Source organism: Theropithecus gelada, chromosome 10 (genome assembly GCF_003255815.1).
Source record: "Theropithecus gelada isolate Dixy chromosome 10, Tgel_1.0, whole genome shotgun sequence".
Classification (NCBI taxonomy): domain Eukaryota; kingdom Metazoa; phylum Chordata; class Mammalia; order Primates; family Cercopithecidae; genus Theropithecus; species Theropithecus gelada.
The window spans coordinates 8,785,361-8,803,602 of NC_037678.1; the positions used below are offsets into that span (position 1 = coordinate 8,785,361).

Genomic DNA, 18,242 nt, shown 5'->3' on the forward strand with positions numbered 1-18,242 from the left:
GTGTGGTGGCTCATGTTTGTAATGCCAACACTTTGGGAGGCCAAGGTGGCCGGATCACCTGAGGTTAGGAGATCGAGACCAGCCCGGCCAACATGGAGAAACCCCCATCTCTACTAAAAATACGAAATTAGCTGGGCATGGTGGCACATGCCTGTAATCTCAGCTACTCGGGAGGCTGATGCAGGAGAATCACTTGAACCCGGGAGGCAGAGGCTGTGGTGAGCCGAGATTGTGCCATTGCACTCCAGTCTGGGCAACAAGAGCGAAACTCCGTCTCAAAAAAAAAAAAAAAAAAAAAAAAAAAGGCCAGGAACAGTGGTTCACACCTCTAATCTCAGCACTTTGGGAGGCCGAGGTGGGCGGATCACGAGGTCAAGAGATCAAGACCAGCCTGGCCAAGATGGTGAAATCCCATCTCTACTTAAAAAAAAAAAAATACAAAAATTAGCCAGGTGCAGTGGCAGATGCCTGCAATCCCAGCTACTTAGGAGGCTGAGGCAGGAGAATCACTTGAATCAGGCGGGGCGGAGACTGCAGTGAGCTGAGATCATGCCACTGCACTCCAGCCTAGGCGACAGAGTGAGACTCTGTCTCAAAAAAATAAATAAATAAATAAGAAAAAAAATCCAAATTCCTCACAAGGCCAAAAAGGGCCTACTTGGCTGAGCCCTGGCTGCCTCTCCACAGTAGACTTGTTCCACAACATTTGTTGCATGCCATGTGACAAGAATAAAAGAAAAAACATTACATTATAATGATAAGAGTCAAATATAGCTCAGAGATTAAGAAAGCATGTTCTGGCCAGGCGCAGTGGCTCACGCCTGTAATTCCAACACTTCGGGAGGCCGAGGCAGGCAGATCATGAGGTCAGGAGATCGAGACCATCCTGGCTAACACGGTGAAACCCTGTCTCTACTAAAAAATACAAAAAATTAGCTAGGCATGGTGGCAGGCACCTGTAGTCCCAGCTACTCGGGAGGCTGAGATAGGAGAATGGCGTGAACCCAGGAGGCAGAGCTTACAGTAAGCCGAGTTCGTGCCACTGCACTCCAGCCTGGGCAACAGGGCAAGACTCCATCTCAGAAAAAAGAAAAGAAAAGAAAAGAAACCATATTCTACAGCCAGATTCCCTGGGTTTGAATCCTGGGCATACCACTTATAGTGTGACCTTAGGCAAGTTACTTAACCTCTCTGAGATTCAGTTTGCTTATCAATAGAATGAGTATAATCATAATAGAAAATTCCTAGGGTTTTTCTGAGGACTAAATGAGTCCATACATGCAAAGCACTTAAAACAATGTCTCACACACTGTAAGAACTTAATTGTTAGTTATTATTAACAACTGGTCACTAACATTACTAAAAACTCTCAGCTAATTTTTCTTTAATCTTTTTGTAGAGATGGGGTCTCACTGTATTGTCCAAGCTGGTCTCAAACTCCTAGCCTCAGGTGATCCTCCCATCTGGGTCTCCTGAAGCACTGGGATTACAGGCATGAGCTACCACACCCAGCCCCTTTAATGACTTTTGATTGCTGCCTGTTACTTCCTTTCACTCAACAGTGGACAGAGGATACAGATTCTGAATGAATTAGTAAATGTGCACCCACAACTTATGCTCTCTTTGAATACTCTCTGAGCACTGCCTAAGGTGCTTGCCTCTCTCCCAACCTCCACATTTGCCTACTGCCTACCAAGCTTCTTGGAAAACTTCTCCTTCATGTGGGGAACGATGACAAAGAGGCTGTGTAGAATTGAGAGGAAAACTTCCATCAAAGCTGGGTGGGTGGTCTGCTCCAAATGTCTCTGCAAAGAACCAGGAAAGAGAACATAGCCCACCAGGATTGAGTCTCTGAAGAAGAAAAGGCATCAGAGAAAACTCTCATCAAATCTAGCAACAGTAGATTAACTCCTTTCACTTGAAAGACACAAGAAAAGCTAGGGAACTTAAAGTCCAAACCTACATCTAAGGCTTGGATCACCTAATAGATTGCACTAGATACTTTATCTCTTTGGGCCTCTGTTCCCAAAAGACTAAAATGGGAATAACAAGATATCCCTCCCAGAAACAAATGTGGTCTGGTGCATAAAAACTGCTTTCTAAACCATAATGCAGAGTGACTCTCATGTTTCTATTACTATAGTAATAATAATAATATAGTTAATAAGCTGCCTTCATATTTGTTATTTTTTTGGGGGGGGGGTTGTTTTTTGTTTGTTTGTTTTTTGTTTTTTGAGATGGAGTCTCTGTCACCCAGGCTGAAGATCAGTGGTGCGATCTTGGCTCACTGAAACCTCTGCCTCTCAGGTTCAAGCGATTAGCCTGCTCATGCTCCTGGGCAGCTGGGATTACAGGCACGCACCACCACGCCCGGCTAATTTTTGTATTTTTAGTAGAGACGGGGTTTCGCCATGTTGGCCAGGCTGGTCTTAAATTCCTGACTTCAAGTGATCCACCCGCCTCAGCCTCCCAAAGTGCTGGAATTACAGGCATGAGCCACTGCACCTGGCCTGTTATTATTATTTTTGAGGCTGCTCAAGTAAAGCAGGGGGAATGAAGAAGAAACAAAGAAATCTGTAACTGGTTGTGATCAATTAGTTGTAAATACCATTGCACTCAGACCAGCCTTCAGGTAATTCTCCAAGAGTCATGAGGCAGTCTTATGTGGTAGACACAGCTCTGAATTAGGAAAAAAAAAAAACAAGGTTCTAGTTCAGGCTCTGTACATAGCCACCACAATGTGCCCCTGGGTAGTCAGTCACCTCCTCCCTTCCCTGAGTCTCAATTCCCTTTCTGTAAACAGCTGGGTCCTCAGAGGCATTGTTCTTGTTGACACCTTTCCTTTCATTTTTAGAGCAAGTTTGGTTTTTATTATTATAAAAGTAATATATGCTCTTTAAAGAAAATGTGTAAAATACAGAAAAGTAGAAAGAAGGAATAATACAATAATTCTATGATCTTCTAGATTTAGCTCTAACACTTCAAAAATCTAGGAGGAAGGCAGGGCAGGTTAGTAAACTGCCATGAGTTGCCCAAGTCTTACTGTTAGTGGGTTAAGTCAGGGCCACAGTCCAGGGTCCCTGACCACTACCTCCTGCAGACTCCAGCTCAATGGCTTCTTCAAGGAAGAGAACCTCACTCGTGCAGAGCCAGAAGTGCCTCCCTGCTGCCACCTACTGTTCCCAGTAGATGGTTAGGAGTTGCCCTTTCCTAACTAACAGGTACTCCTCACAGGCTCACAGGATGCCCAAACCTCAAGCAGGAGAGGATTCATCCAAGGTTACCCAGAGTCAGCAGCTCTTGGCCCTGCTCTTCCCACCATCTCAACCTCAGGTCAATTCAGAATGAAGCTCTTCAGGATCAAGCCTCTCTTCAGAGTGGTCATCTCTCATTTTACAGAACACACATACATGTTCCTTATTAACACTTGGATAACAGACATTCACTGCTGCTCATTATTAAAGACACAAGAAAAGCTAGGGGACCTGAAGTAATAGGTTCAATCTCAGCACCATTATGGGCTTGCTTTATAACTATAGAAATATGACAACCTGGCCGGGCGCAGTGGCTCAAGCCTGTAATCCCAGCACTTTGGGAGGCCGAGACGGGCGGATCACAAGGTCAGGAGATCGAGACCATCCTGGCTAACACAGTGAAACCCCGTCTCTACTAAAAATACAAAAAACTAGCCGGGCTAGGTGGCGGGGGCCTGTAGTCCCAGCTACTCGGGAGGCTGAGACAGGAGAATGGTGTAAACCCGGGAGGCGGAGCTTGCAGTGAGCTTAGATCCAGCCGCTGCACTCCAGCCTGGGTGACAGAGCGAGACTCCGTCTCAAAAAAAAAAAAAAAAAGAAATATGACAACTTTATTTGTAAATTAGGGCAAATTATAGCATCCATCTCCTAGGGCCATTGGGAGAACTAAATCCGGCAGTGAATATTAGGCACTTATTGCTCCATAAACTTACCAACTTACTATTTTATTATTACTGCTTTCTATTTTTTCTTAAGAGGAACCTGTTAGTTTCATAACGAAACACTACATTTTATTTTTAGAACAAAGGAAAGGTAGCAGCAAGAATCGCACTGCTGAGGCCCCCAGAGAGTTCCTTTGAGCAGTCACTGCCTTATGCCTCTGAGCCTGGCTCGCCTGCACATTCCTCTCTGCCCCAAGCTTCATGCTGCCCATGGCTCAGGAGAACGCACCATCACCATAGGGATACACAGCGAGTCACAGGCACTGAGAAGAAATTCTGAGAAGGCCTCCAAGGTGTCTTCCTTCTTGGCGCTGGGAGCTGTGAATGGATTCTCCTGGGCTGAAGGCTCACTCTGGAATTCTATAGCCAACCTAAGAAATCAATGTGTGAGTATATCCACTACCACCTACGCAACCTAAAGATTACAAACACCCTCCTGGGGGGTGGCGGGGAGTGCCTGTGCTCAGGGTCCAGGGAAAGTATCTCTATTATCAGATCAGGAGAAAGTTCAATAGACCACAATGAGGAGAGGACTTGATCCCTGGCTACATCTCCAGATTCTTGCTCCCTCCCCCTCCCCCAACTATGTGTACTTCCACCCCACTGTGTGTACTTCCCTGAATATGCTATGCTATTTGCTATTTCCCATTCATTTGCCTTTAAATATGCTGCTCTCTCCATCTGGAATACCTTCCCCAGGTTCTTGAAAACCTAACAAATCCCACACGTATACAAAAAAGCATCTCTTCCCCAAGAGACTGTGAGCTCCTTGCGGGCAGGAGTCATTCTGACTTTTTTTTCCAGCCCCACTGTCTAGCATCAGGCATGGCACACAGTAGATACAACAAACATTTGTTAATGTAAACTGAATTAATTCAACAACCATTCAGTGAATACTTATAGTGCTAGGCTAGTTGGGGGGTGGTGGGGAGTGAAGGTGAATAAGACACAACCTCATGGCACAGTAGCAAAACTCCATGAGGAAGGAATCTTTAGAAAGGTCCTACCCCTAGCTGCCTGCCCTCAAGCCTCCTCCACACCCCCGCAAATCCTACCCCAGCCAAAATCCTCTTTGCCATACAGCAGAGTATCAGAAATCAAGTATTGCCTCTAGAACTTCACCCATTGTCTGAATCCCTTCCACACCTACCTTCCATGCTATTACTTCGTACCACAGAGGGCTCCTCACCTGCAGGCACTTCTAAATCCCTCCAGAGTGCTCAGGAGGAACTTTCCCCTTTGAAGAATGGCTTTCTCTGAATCTCTACTGGAGGCATGGCCCTGAGGTGGGAAGGAGAGACAGGAACCTAGTGATCAAGTATATGCTGTGTCTCAGTCTATGCTTGGATGACTGTAGACCTCTTCTTCTCACACTGCAGTCTGACATTCCTGTACACCTAACTTTCCAAGAGATCTTGGCTATATCCTTGCAAATAGCTCCTTTAAAAAATCGTGGCAAAGCTGGGCGTGGTGGCTCACGCTTGTAATCCCAGCACTTTGGGAGTCCAAGGCGGGCAGATCACAAGGTCAGGAGATCGAGACCATTCTGGCTAACATGGTGAAACTCCGTCTCTACTAAAAATACAAAAATTAGCCAGGTATGGTGGTGCATGCCTGTAATCCCAGCTACTCGGGAGGCTGAGGCAGGAGAATCGCTGGAACCCGGGAGGCGGAGGTTGCAGTGAGTCAAGATCGTGCCACTGCACTCCAGAGTGGGGCCACAGAGTGAGACTCTGTCTCAAAAAAAAAAACAAAACAAAATGGTAGCAGTGTTGGAGGGACCTTAACCAACAGTCTCTCTGAACCACAGGAATGGCTATTGGTCTATTATATGCAGAAAGCTGTCACAGGCTAGTGGGCATTAGCTTGACTGTAATGGCCCTATTAGTTGCTCTAAAACACAAGACAATCTCCACTCCATCAGGTGTAAAGAGCTTAGTTTCCAAAGTTAATCCTGAAAGACACAATCAACATTCACACTGACAGTGTCTTACCTGATATCTTAAGTCTACAGGCTATTAAAAGTCAGCAACTACAACACATTGTATATGGTTCAGATTCTAAGACTCTAGTGAATCCAGACTTAAATAATTTTGTGAGTATGTTTACTCTATCTGCTTATATGATATAAACGGAGAATGTATGTAATAGACTGGGGTAAAAACACCCTGGAATTTAGTATCTAGGCTTAGGTACTTTCTAGTTATAGACCTTAGAGAAAAATTATTTAACCCTCGTGGCTTTAGTTTCCCCATCTGTAAAAATGGGAATAATAATCCTTAAGCCTCATAGTAGCCATGTGTGCATGAGAAAAAGCCATGAAATAGCATACAAAAGTAAGGGAATATACTAATTATCTTTCTAAAAACACATTGCAGCATGATCTTCAGAAGCAGCAGGCTGCAGTACACTGACCAGGGGCCTCCTGTTCAGCAAGGTCTGGGAAAACTCCGCACACCGGTTTAGCATGGCTTCTAGCAAAGACTGCAGTTCCCGATACTGCACAGGTGGAGCACTCTGATGGTCCTTCCTGCATCCAGAGAGACAAAAGTAGGTTCATGGTAAGGCAAGGGTATTCCCAAGATAATCCCAGGTTCTTAGGCAACAAGAGGCAGTGCGGTTGGATCAGAACATGGAATTTAATCTGATAAAAATCCTTACTCCAGGCCAGGCATGGTGGCTCACACCTGTAATTCCAGCACTTTGGGAGACTGAGATGAATAGATGTCTTGAGCCCAGCAGATGGAGACCAGCCTGGGCAACATGGTGAAACCCAGTCTCTACAAAAAATTAGCTGAGTGTGGTGGCACACACCTATAGTTTCAGTTACTCAAGAGGCAGAGGTGGGAGGATCACCTGAGCCCAAGAAGGTAGAAGCTGCAGTGAGCCGTGATCACACCACTGCACTCCAGCCTGGGTGACAGAACAAGACCTTGTCTCAAAAAAATCCTTACTTCAATGCTTATCTAGCTGCACAACTTCTTGTACAGTCCTTGACCTCTCTAACCATCAATTTCCTCATCTATCAAATGAGGCTTAATAGTGCTTTCCTCATAGCCTTATCATGGGGATCAAATTCAATAATGTATGCCAAACACTTAGCATGATGCTTAATACATAATAAGTCCTTATAAATGTCAGCTGTGTCTATTATTACTATTAAGGATACAAAGTTTTCTCACAGAGGAGAGCTTGATGGTGAAAGAAGCACTACCTAGAATTGAACGTACATCAAGAGAGTAACAACCACTGTTTTCCATTAAGTAACAAGCTCTCCTGGGGAAGAGGGATCAAACTTTGTTAACTCAATGAGGAAAACCAGGATCAATAGGTAAATGTTACTAAGATCCAGAGATGGAGTCTCACTCTGTCACCCAGGCCAGACTGCAGTGGTATGATCTTGGCTCCCTGCAACCTCCACCTCCCAGTTTCAAGCAATTCTGCCTCAGTCACCTGAGTAACTGGGACTACAGGCGCATACCACCACACCCAGCTAATTTTTGTATTTTTAGTAGAGATGGGGTTTCACCATGTTGGCCAGGCTGGTTTCAAACTCCTGACCTCAAGTTATCCACCCACCACAGCTTCTCAAAGTGCTGGGATTACAGTCATGAGCCACTGCAACCATTGTGAGAACTTACTTTTTTCTTCTTCTTCTTCTTTTTGAGATGGAGTCTCGCTCTGTCACCAGGCTGGGGTACAGTGGCGCAATCTCAGCTCACTGCAACCTCTGCCTCCCAGGTTTAAGTGATTCTCCTGCCTCAGCCTCCCAAGTAGCTGGGACTACAGGTGCACGCCACCACACCCAGATAATTTTTGTATTTTTAGTAGAAACGGGGTTTTACCATGTTGGCCAGGATGGTCTCGATCTCTTGACCTCATGATCCGCCCGCCTCAGCCCCTCAAAATGTTGGGATTACAGACGTGAGCCACCGCACCCGGCATCAGTCTGAGAATTTTCTGAGTCGAAGTCTGTAGAAGTACAGGGGACCATCTCTAGGGAGAAGTGAGTTCCCCATTCTATAAGATTATATGCAGAGACTGGAAAAGTACTTTTGGAGATTCAATCATTATGAGTATGGGGTAAATGTAGACAGGTAACACTTAGGGCCATTTGAACTCTCAGATTCTATAGACTCAGATGAGCTAAGAGTCATTGACTAGTTTAATTGTGAGTTCCCAAGAGGAAAGGGACCAGTTCCATCTTTTCACTTTACCTAAACAGAGACAGGTGCATTATAAGTTGATGATTAATAGAACAGATGTCAAATGGATGAATGACTATTTTACAAGGTATTGGTTTCCTAGGGCTGCTATAATAAATTACCACAAACTGGGTGGCTTAAAACAACAGTTTATCCTCTCACAGTTCTGGAGGCTAGAAATCTGAAATCGAGGTGCCGTCAGGGCCATGTCCCCTCTAAAGCAAGCGTGTCCCACCCACAGCCCACAGGCTGCATGCAGCCCAGGACAACTTCGAACGCAGCCTGACACAAATTTGTAAACTTTCTTAAAACATTGTGAGATGAAACCCCATCTCTACTAAAAATACAAAAATTAGCCGGGCATGGTGGCGCGTGCCTGTAATACCAGCTACTTGGGAGACTGAGGCAGGAGAATTGCTTGAACCAGGGAGTTGGAGGTTGCAGTGAGACAAGATCACAACACAGCACTCCAGCCTGGCGACAGAGCAAGACTCTGTCTCAAAAAAAAAAAAAAAAAATTGAGATTTATGTGTGGCCTTTTTTTTTTTTTTTTTTTTAAGCTCATCAGCTATCGTTAGTGTCAGCATATTTTAAGTGTGGGCCAAAACAATTCTTCCAGTGTGGCCCAGGGAAGCCAAAAGATTGGACATACCTGCAAAGGGTCTTGAGAAAAATCCTTCCTTGCCTCTTAGCTTGTGGTGGTGGCCACAATCCTTGGCATTCATTGGCTTGCAGCTGCATCACTCTAATTTCTGCCTGCCTTCACATGGCCACCTTCCCTCTGTGCATGTCCATATGTCACTGTATGTTCAAACAGCCCTCTCCTTACATAGAGACAAGTCACTGGATTTACAGCCTGAGCTGTATGACCTTATCTTAACCAGATTCAATGTACAAAGGCCCTATTTCCCAAATATTCACAGGTTCTTGGCAGATACCAATATTGGGGGGACACTATTTAACCCAGTACAGTAGCTAGGAAATAAAACCTATTAATCCTCATCCCTGGGCCTTTGTTGAGCACTAAGAGCAATCTGTTGGGCCTTCTAGCAGGTTCTCAGTCAATTGCATATGGTTAAGGCTTGATTTCCCCTTTCCTTCTTCATCTCTGGGAGCTCCAAGTTTGATGATATTACACGATCATCAAGCCCTAGTTCCGCCATCTTTAAATTCTTGGGGTTTTTTTGTTTTGTTTTGTTTTGAGACAGTGTCTCGCTCTGTTGCCCAGGCTGGAGTGCAGTGGCACAAACACAGCTCATAGCAGTCTCAACTTCCTGGGCTCAAGCAATCTTCCTACCTCAGCCTCTCAAGTAGCCGGGACTACAGGCATACACCACCACACTTGGATAATTTTTGCAGAGACAGCATTTCCTCAGGTTATCCAGGCTAGTCTCAAACTCCTGAGCTGAAGCAATCCTCCCGCCTCAGCCTCCCAAAGTGCTGGGATTACAGGTGTGAGCCACTGTACCTTAAATTCTTTTTAGCAGCTCTCACTCTTCATTCTTCCGTCTAGTTGTGCTTTCCAAAGACCCTCTGAGCCCGGGCGCGGTGGCTCAAGCCTGTAATCCCAGCACTTTGGGAGGCCAAGACGGGTGGATCACGAGGTCAGGAGATCGAGACCATCCTGGCTAACACGGTGAAACCCCGTCTCTACTAAAAAATACAAAAAAAAAAACTAGCCGGGCGAGGTGGCGGGCGCCTGTAGTCCCAGCTACTCCGGAGGCTGAGGCAGGAGAATGGCGTGAACCCGGGAGGCGGAGCTTGCAGTGAGCTGAGATCCGGCCACTGCACTCCAGCCTGGGCGACAGAGCGAGACTCCGTCTCAAAAACAAAAAAACAAACAAACAAAAAAAAGACCCTCTGAACCACCCCACCTCAGAGGGACCACATCAGTAAACATTCTGGGAAGTTAAAGTCAAAAGTAAAATCATCCTTGGCCAGGCGCGGTGGCTCAAGCCTATAATCCCAGCACTTTGGGAGACTGAGGCGGGCAGATCACAAGGTCAGGAGTTCAACATCAGCCTGGCCAATATGGTGAAACTCCGTCTCTACTAAAAATACAAAAAGTGGCTGGGCGCGGCGGCTCAAGCCTGTAATCCTAGCACTTTGGGAGGCCGAGACGGGCAGATCACGAGGTCAGGAGATCGAGACCATCCTGGCTAACACGGTGAAACCCCGTCTCTACTAAAAATTATAAAAACTAGCCGGGCGAGGTGGCGGGCGCCTGTAGTCCCAGCTACTCGGGAGGCTGAGGCAGGAGAATGGCGTAAACCCGGGAGACGGAGCTTGCAGTGAGCTGAGATCCAGCCACTGCACTCCAGCCTGGGTGACAGAGCGAGACTCCATCTCCAAAAAAAAAAAATACAAAAAGTATCCAGGTGTGGTGGCAGGCACCTGTAGTCCCAGCTACTCGGGAGGCTAAGGCAGGAGAATCGCTTGAACCTAGGAGGCGGAGGTTGCAGTGGACCGAGATCGAGCCACTGCACTCCAGCCTGAGCAACAGAGCGAGGATCTACCTCAAAAAAAAAAAAAAAAAAAAGTAAAATAATCCAAGGCTTAATAACCTGCCCCCTATCCATCTCTCTCCATAATTCTAACCCAACAGCTTTCCTGCTTCTCCAGGAAACACTCACTTCATGTAACCTGCTGATCAACTGGCTACTACACCCTAAAGTCTCCAACCCATGTTTCGCTAATCCTAACAAATCTAACTCTCACCCTTCATAGCACAACTGAAATACCACCTCCTGCCCAAAACTACAGGTCCCCTCTAGCAATGTCCTGCTGGGAGACTTCCAGCTCAGCATAGGTGCCTCTGATTGACACTGCTCTTACTTACGCTTTTGTTACCTTGTTGGTTTACTCATCCCACCCACTCTGGAATTCATGCCCTAAATTTAGAGATTCAAATTCAGGGAAGGACAAAGGAGGAAAGGAAACAGACTGAAGTCACTGTCATGTAAATGCTATTTTTTGTTTCAATTTTTAGAACCAACCTAGAGTCAAATTACAAAGATTTAAATATAGTTACAGAAGAGACTATAAATATTAACAACTTTCACAATGTAAAATTAAAGGTACAGCTGACTGGCCTTGAGAAATAGAAGTAGGGAAGATAGGGGAAAAGAAGAAGAATTGGGGTGCTGTTAACCACATAGGAACTCAGGAGACACTGCTTCAAGTTGAGGGAACAAGAAATACCAGTTTTAGGTACATTATTTAAAGGTTAAAAAACAAAATATTAAATAGCAAAAATGCCAAGGACATGTAGAGAAGACAAAAAATGTGAGCTAACTAAATCTTGATCTTTCTTACTGGCAAGTCAACGAATAACGTCTTAAATTTAAGATGGGGATTATAGGCACCCGCCAGCACACCCAGCTAATTTTTTTGTATTTTTAGTAGAGACAAAGTTTCACCATGTTGGCCAGGCTGGTCTTGAACTCCTGACCTCAGGTGATGCACCTGCCTCGGCCTCCCAAAGTGCTGGAATTACAGGCGTGATCTACCATGCCCAGCCTATTCCTTTTCATGATAAATCCTGTATAATTTATTTATTTATTTTCAAGAGAGGATCTCACTCTGTCACCCAGGCTGGAGAGCAGTGGCATGATCATAGCTCACTGTAACTTCAAACTCCCGGGCTCAAGCGATCCTCCTGCCTTACCTCCAGAGTAGTTGGGACTACAGGTGCATGCCACCACACCCAGCTTATTTTATTTTATTTTATTTATTTATTTATTTATTTATTTTGAGATGGAGTCTCGCTCTGTNTTTTTTTTTTTTTTTTTTTGAGACGGAGTCTCGCGCTGTGTCACCCAGGCTGGAGTGCAGTGGCGCGATCTCGGCTCACTGCAAGCTCCGCCTCCCAGGTTCAGGCCATTCTCCTGCCTCAGCCTCCGAGTAGCTGGGACTACAGGCGCCCGCCACCACGCCCGGCTAGTTTTTTGTATTTTTAGTAGAGACGGGGTTTCACCATGTTAGCCAGGATGGTCTCGATCTCCTGACCTCGTGATCCACCCGCCTCGGCCTCCCAAAGTGCTGGGATTACAGGCTTGAGCCACCGCGCCCGGCCCAAAAATATTTTTTAAAACTTATAAAAAATAACAATATGGCTGGGCACAGTGGCTCACGCCTGTAATCCCATCACTTTGGGAGGCCAAGATGGGCAGATCACCCGAGGTCAGCAGTTCAAGATCAGCCAGACCAACATGGAGAAACCCTATCTCTACTAAAAATACAAAATTAGCCAGGTGTGGTGGCGCATGCCTGTAATCCCAGCTATTCAGGAGGCTGCAGCAGGAGAGAATCACTTGAACCCAGGAGACAGAGGTTGTGGTGAGCCGAGATTATGCCATTGCACTCCAGCCTGGGCAACAAGAGCAAAACTGTCTCAAAAAAACAAAAAACAAAAACCAGCACTTTAGGAGGCTGAGGTGGGCAGATCACGAGGTCAGGAGATCGAGACCATCCTGGCTAACACAGTGAAACTCCGTCTCTACTAAAAATACAAAAGAATTAGCCAGGCGTGGTAGCAAACACCTGTAGTCCCAGCTACTCGAGAGGCTGAGGCAGGAGAATGGCATGAACTCAGAAGGCAGAGGTTGTAGTGAGCCAAGATTGAGCCACTGCACCCCAGCCTGGGCAACAGAGCGAGACTCTGTCTCAAAAAAAAAAAAAACCGATACAACAATAAAAAAAATATATAAAATGTAAGCCAGGCACGGTGGATCATGCTTGTAATCCCAACAGTTTGGGAGGCCGACACAGGTGGATCACCTGAGGTCAGTAGTTCGAGACCAGCCTGGCCAACGTGGCAAAACCTCGTCTCTACAAAAATACAAAATTAGCTGGGCACGGTGGCATGCACCTGTAGTCCCAGCTACTTGGGAGGCTGAGGCAGGAGACTTGCTTGAGCCTGGGAGGTGGCAGTTGCAGTGTGCCAAAATCAAGCCACTGCACTCCAGCCTGGACAACAGCAAAACTCAGTCTCAAAAAAATTTTAAAATACAGCATGACAACTATTTACATTGCATTAATTTGTTTGTTTGTTTGTTTTTTGAGATGGAATCTCACTCTGTGGCCCCAATCTGGAGTGCAGTGGCAAGATCTCAGATCACAGAAACCTCCGCATCCCGGGCTCAGACAATTCTCCTTCCTCGGCCTCCTGAGTAACTGGGATTACAGGCATGTGCCATCATGCCCACCTAATTTTTGTATTTTTAGTAGAGACAGGGTTTCACCATGTTGGCCAGGCTGGTCTTAAACTCCTGATTTCAGGTGATTGGCCCGCCTCAGCCTCCCAAAGTGCTGGGATTACAGGTGTGAGCCACCATGCCCCGTCTACGTTGCATTGACATTGCATAGTTGTCCCTCAGTATCTGTGGGGAATTGGTTCTAGGACCTCTGAAGATGCCAAAACCAGGATGCTCAAGCTCCTTATATAAAATGGTATAGTATTTGCATATAACATATGCACATCCTCCAGCATACTTTATTTATTTTATTTTATTTTTTGAGACGAAATTTCACTCTGTTGCCCAGGCTGGAGTATAATGGTGCGATGTCCACTCACTGCAACCTCCACCTCCCAGGTTCAAGCAACTGTCCTAGCTCAGCCTCCTGAGTAGCTGGGATTACAGGTGTGTGACACCACGTCCGGCTAATTTTTTATATTTTTAGTAGAGACGGGGTTTCTACTACATGTTGGCCAGGCTGGTCTCAAACTCCCGACTTCAGGTGATCCACCCACTTCGGCCTCCCGATGTACTGGGATTGTAGGCATAAGCCACCACACCCGGTCCTCCAGTATACTTTAAATCATCTCTAGATTACATATAATACCTAATACAATGCAAATGCCATATAAATAGTCATTATACTGTTTGGGTGTTCTTTTTTTTTTTTTTTTTTCCTTGTGAGACAGAGCCTTGCTCTGTCACCCAGGCCAGAGTGCAGTGGCGCAATCTTGGCTTACTACAACCTCCACAGCAATTCTCGTGCCTCAGCCTCCTGAGTAGCTGGGACTATAGGCATGTGCCAACATGCCCAGCTAAGTTTTTGTAGAGAAGGGATTTTACCACATTGGCCAAGCTGGTCTTGAACTCCTGACTCCAGTGATCTGCCTGCCTTGACTTCTCAAAGTGTTGGGATTACAGGGATATGCCACTGTGCCTGACCGGGTTTCTTTTGTTGTTTTTTTTTTTTTCTTTTTTCTTTTAAGACAAGGTCTCACTCTGTTACCCAGGCTGGAGTGCAGTGGTGTGATCTCAGCTCACCTCAACCTCTGCTTCCCAGGTTCAAGCAATCCTTCCACCTCAGGCTTAGAGTAGCTGGAACTATAGGTGTGCACCACCATGCCTGGCTAATTTTTGGATTTTTAGTAGAGACAGGTTCTGTCATGTTGCCCAGGCTGGTCTTGAACTCCTGGGCTCAGGTGATCCAACCCACCTTGGCCTCCCAAAGTGCTGGGATTACCGGTGTGAGCCACCATGCCCAGTGTGTACTGTATTGTTTAGGGAATAATAACAAGAAAAAAAGTCTATACACGTTCAGTACAGAGACAACCATCCATTCTTTAAAATTTTCAGCTGGGTGCGGTGACTCACGCCTGTAATCCCAGCACTTTGGGAGGTTGAGGCAGGTGAATCACCTGAGGTCACGCATTCGAGACCAGCTTGGCCACCATGGTGAAACCCCGTCTCTAACAATAATGCAAAAATTAGCCAGGCATGGTGGTGTACACCTGTAATCCCAGCTACTTGGGAAGCTGAGGCAGGAGAATCACTTGAACCCAGGAGGCACAGATTGTAGTGAGCTGAGATCGCACCATTACACTCCAGCCTAGGCAACAAGAGCAAAACTCCATCTCCAAAAAAAAAAAAAAAAAAAAAATCAATCCATGGTTGGGTGATTCCATGGATGTGGAATCCACAATTATGAATAGTCAACTATATTAGGTATTATAAGTAATCATCAGCTGCCCTGGCCTCGACAGGCCCTTAGGTACATGCAGGGATGGAAAGTTTAGCCTGCCTGGGTCTCTCACCTCAGAAAAGCAGAAGTGGCCTTCACGGCCTCAGCAGCCACCTCCAGCACAGGGCTGCTAACTGCTTCTTGGAGGGCACGGCCAGCATCTCTGCACATGGCTGAGTTTGTGAACAGCTTGATCTCCTCTGGCTGCCTGAGAAATGGTAGATGAGAAATGAGTAGGTGAACTCTTATCACTGACCCCACCAGGAATGAAAGCCCACTTTTCCTTCTGCAGTCTGGCCCCTACAAGCCTCATGTTCTACCACTTTGCTCACCGGGTCAGGATTTCAGTGAAAAGTAACAGGCCCTGCTTGTGCAGCTCTGTGTTGTTCATCTCCAGGCTTCCCTGCAGGCTCCTCACCACTGCCTCGATCCCTACCACAGGATGACATGACAGAGGCCAGGGATCAGTGCTCTCTTGTTCCTTCACTGCCCACCCAGGAGAGGTTACAGGCTCCAGACAGCATGTATCAGTTGGAGGCCGCTTGTGGAGGGACCCTGACAAGATTGAGCTCATGGGACCAGACTGTGAGATCTTTGAGGCTGGGCCCTCATCTGATTCATCTCGCCAACACACAGTACAAGCCATAGCACAATCCCTGGCACTTGAGGTTTTCACTGAACACCTACTGACCAAGATGTATTTTCTCCACTTGGCATACTCCTGTTCCTCCTTGGAGAATCAGGTCAAAACCCCACTCCTCTAAAAAGCTTTCCCTGATCCACTCAGAGCTGTGACTCTCCCCTGTGACCCCACAGCTCCTGTGCTTCCCTGTAGCAGAGCTCTAATCAGCTCATAACGAAATTTCCCTTTGCATATCTCTCCCTTTTCTGAGGGCAAGGACCAATGTTATTTGTTATCTCTAAATTTCCAGGTTCCAGCCTGGTGCGTGGCTTATACTAGGAATATAAAATGAATGACTGAATGTGCCTACTCTAAAAATCTAGATGTGATATAATAAGTCCCAGACAGCGGGCTCACACCTGTAATCCCAGCACTTTGGGAGGCCGAGGCAGGCAGATCACCTGAGATCAGGAGTTCGAGACCAGTCTGGTCAACATGGTGAAACCCCATCTCTACTAAAAATACAAAAACATTAGCCAGGCATGGTGGCAGTCACCTCTAATTCCAGCTACTCGGTAGGCTGAGGCAAGATAATTGCTTGAACCCGGGAGGCAGAGGTTGCCGTGAGCCGAGATCGTGCCATTGCACTCCAGCCTGGGCAACAAAGCAGGACTCGGTCTCAAAAACAAAAAAAAGGTGCCCGACGTAGTGGCTCATGCCTGTAATCCCAGCACTTTGGGAGGCCAAGGTAAGTGGATCACAAGGTCAGGAGTTCGAGACCAGATTGGACAACATGGTAAAACCCCCATCTCTACTAAAGATACAAAAAATTTGCTGAGTGTGGTGGCACATGCCTGTAATCCCAGCTACTCAGGAGGCTGAGGCAAGAGAATTGCTTGAACCTGGGAGGCGGAGGTGGCAGTGAGTCGAGATCACGCCATTGCACTCCAGCCTGAGTGACAGGGTGAGACTCCATCTAAAAAAAAAAAAAAAAAAGTCCCAGACAAGGAAGGATAGTTTCAAGAAACTTTGAAAGAATAAATTAGCAAAACTTAGAGACTACCTGGATGGTTAGAAATCTGGGGCATGGGAAATAACTAAATCTAAGGTTGAGTAACACTGTTTAGAGTTGTTGTTAACATGCAACAGAAATTCATTTAGTGGCTAAGAGAAGTGTCCTTCTCTTGCTGAAGCGTCTAAACATATACACTTCTGATAATCAGTGAACAGCAGAACATTTGGATATCAATACTTGCATATGAAATCTGGTAATGAGTTTGGGCTGATGAAATGTCTAGACTCAGTGCTCCCCTCCAAGGTGGAGGCTTGCTGCTACCCCAACTGTCTGTCTACCCAACTCAAAGCTAGTACAGGACCCTTACTACCAACCATACACCGTGTGGCACTTGGAAAAAAAGAGTGGCTCTTCTGCCAGGAGTGTCAAGCAGTTGTAGCTGGACGAGACGAGCATTTCACTGGAAGAAGAAAGATGCTCAAAGAGGAACTCTGACAAGGAAAAGGATGAGAAAACAATAAATGACAGTCATGTGATCACGATCCTTTAACTGATGCTAAGGCTTTGGATTTATTCAGCATCTTACTCTTGCTACTTCATCTGTTCACATATCCTCCCCATGAGTCATGATCATTAATCCACTAATAAACCTGGAAAGTGCCCTTGATTATGGTTTACCTCTTCTTTTTAACAGATGGGGAAACTGAGTCCCAGAGAAGAGGCACTATTAGTGGCGGAAGTAGGATTGGAACCTAAGTCTCCTAATTCTCAGAATGGGCAGTGGTGTGGATGAAGGGAAAAGAGTTTTTAAGAGTCAGAGGGGCTTGACTTTTTATCCCATCTCTGCCACTGACTAGGCCTGCCAATTATTTCATTTTCTGATCCTCAATTTCCTTATCTATAAAATAGCGACGATGAAGACCTAAATGTGGTAACATTTGCAATGTACCTCATAACAGTCCCTGCTCATAACAGTCCCTTGAAAAATACTGTTTCCTGTTGCCTACCTGGTCCACAGGTCTTTCTACCACCCCACATTAGGGTTTTATTCATAGGTGACCAAATAAATGACAAAAATCAGTAACAAATTGCTCAAGGTCATACAAGAAATCTATAGCAATAGGATTCAGATGTTATGAGACATAGTTCATAGGGTCTGTCATACACAATTGAACCTGTCACCACCCCATCCTTCTAATATAGGGAGGAGAATGTTAGAAGCATTCCCCTACCTGGGATGTCAGCATGGATGAAGGCCGGGGCATGCTTTGCTGGGGAGTGGACAAGCACCGCAGTTATACAGTGAGCACTGGCCACCTGCAGGGTTTCATCTCTAGAAAGGAGAAGCTGGAGAAACAGGCAGCGAAAAGTAACCCAGTCACACCACCAACAGGACCAGAAAACCTGGCCTAGGTGCCTCAGGGCAATAGCCTAATTCATTTCTGATCC

General features: G+C 46.0%; 1 protein-coding gene across 1 annotated transcript in view; it reads right to left on the reverse strand.

Moving 5' to 3' along the window:
• MEI1 (meiotic double-stranded break formation protein 1) overlaps positions 1-18,242 on the reverse strand; it is a 93,391-nt gene that overhangs the window by 47,283 nt on the left and 27,866 nt on the right. The window contains exons 8-15 of the mRNA XM_025399227.1: positions 18,026-18,140; positions 17,168-17,284; positions 15,489-15,588; positions 15,230-15,364; positions 6,392-6,506; positions 5,166-5,257; positions 4,206-4,347; positions 1,694-1,805 (exon numbers count right to left, since the gene is read on the reverse strand). Of these exons, the coding sequence (XP_025255012.1) occupies positions 1,694-1,805; positions 4,206-4,347; positions 5,166-5,257; positions 6,392-6,506; positions 15,230-15,364; positions 15,489-15,588; positions 17,168-17,284; positions 18,026-18,140 (928 nt within the window). The remainder of the gene's footprint in view (positions 1-1,693; positions 1,806-4,205; positions 4,348-5,165; positions 5,258-6,391; positions 6,507-15,229; positions 15,365-15,488; positions 15,589-17,167; positions 17,285-18,025; positions 18,141-18,242) is intronic.